At 39.0% G+C, this 7869-nt stretch overlaps 1 protein-coding gene across 7 annotated transcripts; it reads left to right on the top strand.

The window, feature by feature from the left end:
- The first annotated feature begins 750 nt into the window (after positions 1-750).
- Positions 751-7142, top strand: LOC127796633 (DEAD-box ATP-dependent RNA helicase 42). 7 transcript variants are annotated; one of them, XM_052328880.1, is made up of 4 exons: positions 751-891; positions 981-4726; positions 5595-6231; positions 6565-7142. In XM_052328880.1, exon 2 carries the CDS (start codon positions 1098-1100, stop codon positions 4665-4667), a length of 3570 nt encoding a protein of 1189 aa, XP_052184840.1. In that variant the 5' UTR covers positions 751-891; positions 981-1097; the 3' UTR covers positions 4668-4726; positions 5595-6231; positions 6565-7142. The 7 variants fall into 7 exon arrangements, with proteins under 7 accessions (XP_052184840.1, XP_052184841.1, XP_052184842.1 ...); XM_052328881.1 differs by having other exon boundaries at positions 6577-7142; XM_052328882.1 differs by having other exon boundaries at positions 6582-7142.
- The last annotated feature ends 727 nt before the right edge of the window (positions 7143-7869 follow it).

Here is a 7869-nt window from a genome sequence, read left to right on the forward strand (position 1 = left end):
TGATGAACTAAATGCACTACCCTTGTGAATTAAATTAATTACTAACCTTAATTCCTAAGGTATACATATCAAGATTTGTTCACAATTGTACTCTTGATTTCAAAACAAACAAAACTAATAGGTACATAATTGAAATTGAGTCAACAATAGTAATTACGTTTCATATGACTAACAAATTGGTTCCTTTTATGTCTATTTGCTTGTCAAACCCTCTTATTTGTAGGCACACACAATATCACACATTTGCATATTGCCTATTTCTAACTCAATTATAGAAAATATTACTCATTTAATTTTAATTTTATTAAATAATTGAATAAAAACAAATAAAAAAATTACAAATTATTCTCATTGTGTTTCAATTTTTAATTCATTTGTAGTTTTATATTTTGAGTGTTTGTTTTAAATTATTAAAAATATTTTATTTTTATTTATAACAAATTTTATGTTTTTAAAATTTTATCCGTGTTTATGATTAAAATAGTAAATATAATTTTTAATTATTTTTGAGTTTTATTTATATATATATTTATTTTTAAAAATACATTTTTAAAAATATAAAATAAATATATTTGTATTATTTTAAAAAATAAAAAACCACTTCAAAACAACAAAGAAAATCGGATCTTACTTTTTTAAATTTTAAATTTTATATTATTGATTAAAAATAATATTTTTGAAATTAAAAATATTTTCAAATTTTAGCATTTTTTTATTCCTTTTAAATAGAGGAGATTAGAAGCGAAGTAGAGGAAGGGGCGACAGCAGCGCGTTACAGAGAGAAGGAGGAAACTGTCTAGGGTTTTCTCATTCTTCAACGCTGCCTCTCTGTCTCTTCTCGGATTCGTCGTAGCCAATTAGGGTTCGCCAGAAATTGGGGCTCGTGGTCTGGTTTGTAGTTTAATTGTTTTTCTGTTCATTTCTGTAGTTTTGAATTTGAATGATTGGGATCTCAGATCTAGCTCTTGCACTGTTGACAGAGTTTTGAAGTATTGATTCGCTCGGGGTAGGATTTACCGCGAAAATCGTGGCAGAATCTGCTAGGGTTTATGTGTATCTGCATTACGTGCGTTGGGTAATTGATTGAAGTTCAAGCGATGGAAGAGACTAAACATAAGTCGTGTAGGAAGGAAGATTCAGAAGGTAGAGAGGATTCGAAGAGTAGGAGTCATAGGAAGGATGAATCGGGAAGCAAAGAAGATTTGAAGACTAGGAGTCATAGGAGTGACTGGGAGGATTCTGAGATCAAGGAGGAGTCGAAGAGTAGGAGTCTCCGCAGGGATAGGGGGGACCGGGAGCGGGATGGGGTGAGGAAAAGCGACAAGGACAGGGACCGACATCGTGATTCTTCCGATAAGAGAAAGGATAGGCGATCCGAGAGGGAGAAAAGTGCGGATGATGACAAGTATTCAGAGAGGGAGAGTAGGCGGTCTGAGAGGGAGAGAAGTGTCGATGAGAAGCACCGGGAAAGGGAGAAGAACAAGGATCGGCATAGAGACAGAGACAAGGACAAGGACAAGAAGAGAAGGCAGGAGGAAGACAGAACAAGAGATAGAGACAGGGCCAAAGACAAAGAGCGGGACAGGGAAGACAGAGTAGAGGCAGACAGAGAAAGAAAAAGAGAAAGAGAAGAGAGGGAGAAGAGAGATAGGGAACGGGATAGGGCAAGGGAGAGAGAAAAAGAAAGGGAGAAGAGGGAGAGGGACAGAATTAGGGAAAGAGATAAGTTCCGGGATGTTAGTAGTGATGACGATGAAGGTGATGTAATGGACCGGAAGAGGCGGAGGAAAGAGGAGGACAGCAGAGAAAGGGAGCGTGGGCGGAGCAGCAGGTCCAAGAGGAATAGGGAGGACGGTGAGGATAGTAGCCCCAGAAAAAGGAGTGACGAAGACTTGTCTGAGAAGAAAGAAGTGAGAACCCGAGAAGAGGATCTAGAAGAAGAACAAAGGAAATTAGACGAGGAAATGGAGAAACGGAGGAGGAGAGTTCAGGAATGGCAAGAACTGAGGAGGAAAAAGGAGGAATCTGAGAGGGAAAAGCTTGGAGTAACATCCAACGCTGATGAACCTACAGCTGGGAAAACATGGACCTTAGAAGGTGAATCTGACGATGAAGAACCAGTTCCTGAGGAGAAAACAGGGATAGATATAAACTCCGATGGAGATGTTAGGCCAATGGATGAGGATGGAGTTCCGATGGTAGTTGACTCTCAAAATGGAGCTTGGGCTGCACCTGCTCCACAAAATGATGGCGATGGTGCTTCTGTGGACGAGGAAATTGATCCTCTAGATGCTTTCATGAATTCTATGGTATTGCCAGAGGTTGAGAAGCTGAATACAGCTGTTGTACCTTCTGCTTCTGAGGGGAAGAGCTCTAACTTGAATAAAGATAAGAGTGAGAATCAAACAAATGGAGTGCCCAGGAAAGGGTTGAGTAAGTCAATAGGAAGGATCATCCCCGGGGAAGATTCTGATTCTGATTATGGTGAAATTGAGAAGGATGAAGATGCCGTTGAAGACGAGGATGATGACGAATTCATGAAAAGGGTGAAAAAAACCAAAGCAGAAAAACTATCAATAGTTGATCATTCCAAGATTGAATACCCCCCATTTCGGAAAAATTTTTACATAGAGGTGAAGGAAATCTCAAGGATGACCTCTGAAGAGGTTGCTGCTTACAGGAAACAATTGGAGTTGAAGATACATGGAAAGGATGTTCCCAAGCCAATTAAGACTTGGCATCAAATTGGTCTATCAACTAAAATTCTTGAGACAATAAAGAAGCTTAACTATGAAAAACCGATGCCGATTCAAGCTCAAGCACTGCCAATAATAATGAGCGGTCGAGACTGTATAGGTATTGCAAAGACAGGCTCTGGAAAAACACTGGCCTTTGTGCTACCAATGTTGAGGCATATAAAAGATCAGCCACCTTTGGTGTCTGGAGATGGTCCTATTGGGGTTATAATGGCACCTACAAGAGAGCTTGTCCAGCAGATCCACAGTGACATCAAGAAATTTACAAAGGTAATGGGTCTCACTTGCGTGCCTGTATATGGAGGTTCTGGTGTTGCTCAACAAATTAGTGAACTGAAACGAGGGGCTGAGATTGTGGTGTGCACTCCAGGTAGGATGATTGATATTCTTTGCACTAGTGGCGGCAAAATTACAAATCTGCGCAGAGTTACTTATCTAGTCATGGATGAAGCTGATCGGATGTTTGATATGGGTTTTGAACCACAGATCACTCGGATTGTTCAAAATACTCGACCTGACCGCCAAACTGTACTCTTCTCTGCTACTTTTCCTCGTCAGGTTGAAATATTGGCTCGCAAAGTGCTGAACAAGCCTGTGGAAATACAGGTTGGTGGTCGAAGTGTTGTGAATAAAGACATTGCCCAGTTGGTTGAGGTGAGGCCAGAAAATGAAAGGTTCTTAAGACTGTTAGAACTACTTGGGGAGTGGTACGAGAAGGGTAAGATTTTGATTTTTGTACACACACAGGAGAAATGTGATGCTTTATTCAGGGATCTGATAAAGCATGGTTATCCTTGCCTCTCCCTCCATGGTGGTAAGGATCAGACAGATCGTGAATCAACCATTTCTGATTTCAAAAGTAATGTTTGCAATTTGTTGACTGCAACGAGTGTTGCTGCCAGAGGTTTAGATGTAAAGGAGCTTGAACTGGTAATAAATTTTGATGTTCCCAACCACTATGAAGACTATGTTCATCGTGTTGGTAGGACAGGACGAGCTGGACGAAAAGGCTGTGCTATCACATTTATTTCAGAAGAAGATGCAAGATATGCGCCAGATCTTGTTAAAGCACTGGAACTTTCTGAGCAAGTTGTTCCAGATGATCTGAAAGCTCTTGCTGATGGCTTCATGGCAAAGGTGAATCAGGGACTTGAGCAAGCCCATGGAACTGGTTATGGTGGGAGTGGTTTTAAATTTAACGAAGAGGAGGATGAGGTGCGGAGAGCAGCAAAGAAAGCACAGGCAAGAGAGTATGGGTTTGAGGAAGACAAGTCAGATTCAGATGATGAAGATGAAGGGATCAAAAAGGCAGGTGGTGACTTTTCTCAGCAAGCTATCCTTGCTCAGGCAGCTGCCCTTGCTGCTGCATCTAAAGTGAGTGTGGGTACAACCCCTGCATCAGCTGTTCAACTCCTCCCAAATGCTGGATTACCTGTTTCTTTGCCAGGTGTTCTTGGTCTAACAATACCTGGTGCAGCAGCTGTTGTGCCTGGTGCTCCAGTGCCAATTACTGCAGGTGATGGGGCAGCTAGGGCAGCAGCACTGGCAGCTGCAATGAATTTGCAGCACAACTTGGCCAAGCTACAGGCTGATGCCATGCCTGAACATTATCAAGCAGAGTTGGAGATAAATGATTTTCCCCAAAATGCTCGTTGGAAGGTCACACACAAGGAGACTTTGGGCCCAATTTCTGAATGGACTGGAGCTGCAATTACCACCAGGGGGCAGTATTTTCCTCCCGGTAAGATACCAGGACCAGGGGAGCGCAAGCTCTATTTGTTCATAGAGGGACCTACTGAACAATCTGTTAAAAGGGCAAAAGCAGAATTGAAACGTGTACTGGAAGACATTACGAGCCAAGCATTATCTCTTCCTGGTTCTGGCCAGCCAGGCAGATACTCAGTTTTGTAGGAACCAAGCTTGATTCTCTGGATGCTGGAATGTATTGTTCAGTACCGGTTATATTCAAGGTTGGTTGGTTTAGTATAGCTATATTTGATGATTTACTCTGGAGATTTCTTAGCTTCATTTGTTCAAATATACAAGGGGCTTGGATTGAATGTCATGGTTTGCTCTGACTTTTTGTTTTTTTTTTGTTATTTGTGAACATAACTGAAATTATAACATTTAGAAGTATGATTTGAAATTTTCTTGAAGACATAGATAGTATATGCTTTCCATGAAAAAAACAAATTGCCCTTTTATTTGGGCTTGCTTGCCCTTTTTTTTTTGGGTTAATCTAAGGGAGAACTTGCAGGATTATGGACATGGTGATTAGATTTTTAAATCATTTCAAAGTGTTTCTAATTTTGCAACTGTTTTTTATTTTGCCCCCCTCCCCCCCCTCCTGAAGAGGAAAGTAATAAAAAAAAATCTCGTTGTACAGTGCAGAGAGGATTGAGGCCTCACTCCTGACATTTGTTTAGTTTCTTGCTTTTTCCCCTCTCTTCTTGCTGGTGGATCTGGTTTGAACATTCTTTTCTGTTTGTAGGTTGGAGTTGGTGAGGAAGAATCATTGACAGCGAGATGTTTTTTTTTTCCCTTTGGCTATTACCAGTGAGATGTATTTTGTGATCATTTTGCCAAATATTTTTGCTAGAACTAAAACATTATGTTTTTGTAATATTCCAAGTCCTAACCTGATTCTTGGAGATTTGTAATGTTTGATGCAATTGAATGTGCATTGCTGGTATTAATTATAATCCCCAACCAACTAAAGAAAACAATTTCTTTAGGCTGCACCAACAATATTAGGCATCGACTCTTCTGTTTTAAGAGTATAATAGCTTCTTTACACAGTCAAAATCTCCATAACATTGAAGATTTGGTGATGAACAGGGAAGCTCTCATTCTGAAAGGCTTCAGAGACATTACTAATTGGATTGTGAACTGGGAGCAGGGAGATGATTTCATATCAACGAGGTGATGTGCTGTTTTATAAATACTGAATCCCATCCCATCTCCTTCACTGTTGCATCTATCTATACATGGAAGCCTTTGTTTCTTCATAGACATTTTCAGCAGCCAACGAATGACAGGATGAGTTGTTCCAGTGACAGCATGTCTGTAGCATAAACACTAGTTCAAAGCATCAGATGCTAATCTTTGACTCGGCCGCTGCATCACTTCCAAAAGATGCTGTACTTTGGAGGAAACATCAAAGCCACCACTGTAGAAGCAGTTGTTGTGGATTTTTGAATGGAGAAGCTGAAAAAGGGCCGGGACTACTGGATGAAATCAGTTTAACACAAGGGCCAGGAATTCCAATATAGAGTTGGTGTTGTCTGCTGAGTGCAAGTCATTTTCACTGTCATTACTAAATTTGTGTACCAGTGCTGATTGATTATTCTTATGTTGTGATTTTGAACTATCCTGAACTTTAGATGCCCTGCAGAGTGCTGACTGATGCCTTCATAGCTGGTGCCAGAGCTATTGTTGGCGATAGCAATCTGAATTGCGAGCTTGTGAGGAAAAGGTATTGCCTCATCTATGTTGGCAGCTCTCTTATTGTCTTCATACTGACAGAACCAATTTTTCTATTTTGACTTGTTCAAGTAGTCTGGTTATGGCTTGTCTGAAAATGAACCTTTCCGGACAATGAATTCACGGTCTCTTTCGCTGCTAAACCTGACGCCCCATTAAGGTTTTCCTTCTGATGAAGTCCATTTGTCGATGTCATGTTAGAATGACAATTTCTCTGTTACTTGTGTTGCATATTTTAGTCAATTGAGTAGTGTCAGATTCCCCTAGCTAATCGAAATGATCATGTTACAATTTTTGTTTCCTACTCTAAATTACTCCTATCCAGGATGTTAATCAGTGTAGGTACAATACAAACAGTGAATCCCAGCTTAATGAGCTGTGTCTACTGGTGCTCGTATCGGTATGAGATCCTTCTTACACCATTCAGAGGAGTTGCATTCATGGAATGGCTGTGGTAGAAACCAACCGCACAAGAAGTGCATATCCCATGTTTTTAAGAAGCCGCTCGGTGTAGGCCACGATCAATTATGACGAGCTTAAGAAGAGCCATTAGGCCATATTGAATGTATAAGTCTCCTTGTTTATAATTTAGTCTAGATCTGAGCAAATTCATTTTTTGTTTCCATGGAGACTAGATCAACCATTAACAGATCTCCTATGATCTTTTTATAACCAAGTCTATGGGCATATGCCCATTGACAATATATTTTCATGAGACTGGGTCAGCCATTAACATATGTGATCTGGCTGAACCAGCTGTAGATGTCTAGGCAACTCCTTGACCTGCACCCAACCGCAAAAGTCAACATTGGATTAGAAGAATTTCATTCTTATTCTTTTCAATTCATGATAATCTTGTTCAGAAAGTTTGAAATAGGCAATGTTACAAAAATTTGTTCCCCATTCGTCAGTACACACTATACTTTTTTTATTTTTATTTTTGGCATACTTCAATTTTCATCTTTTTTTGGCTGCCCGGTAGGTCTCTTATAGCCTCCTCACAACTTGGTGTGGTTCTGCAATCTCACATCACAAATTTGGTTAGGAATGTCATTGATACATTTTTCTCCTGCCTTGTGTACTTTGTTTCTACACACTATACATTTTTTTTTTTTTTTTGGTTGGATATGCTTCTATTGATGAAGATAAGCAGAATTTGGTAACGACTTTCTTATATATTATTATCATCAATGTATTTTTTTGGTGTTTATTTCTGCTTGAATTGTTGTTTGATCTATGTGGTAGTATTTGTTTCTCGTGGGTATATAGTTTTTTGTTTTGTTTTTTTTTTTTTTTTTAAGAATTTAGGGTTAAGAGCTCATACTATAACAATACTAAGATTTTTGTTTCTCCTAGTATATGTTAGTATCTTTATTTTTTTGGTTTCTCTTTGCAATTTGTATGTATTGTTTTTGTGTTGGATCAGGTGGTTGATATTGGTTCAATTGATGATATTAAGGTTCAATGGTAGAAAATGTCCAATGTAACTGTAACATTGGATCATCGTACAGATTGTGATAAAATAACTCTACATTGCACAACAACAGAAACAAAAAAAATAAATAAAAATGAATATGATATTTAAAAAATCATAATTTAAGAAAAGACGTGAATAAAAAATAAATAAATA

This window comes from Diospyros lotus, chromosome 3 (assembly GCF_014633365.1).
Source record: "Diospyros lotus cultivar Yz01 chromosome 3, ASM1463336v1, whole genome shotgun sequence".
Lineage (NCBI taxonomy): Eukaryota > Viridiplantae > Streptophyta > Magnoliopsida > Ericales > Ebenaceae > Diospyros > Diospyros lotus.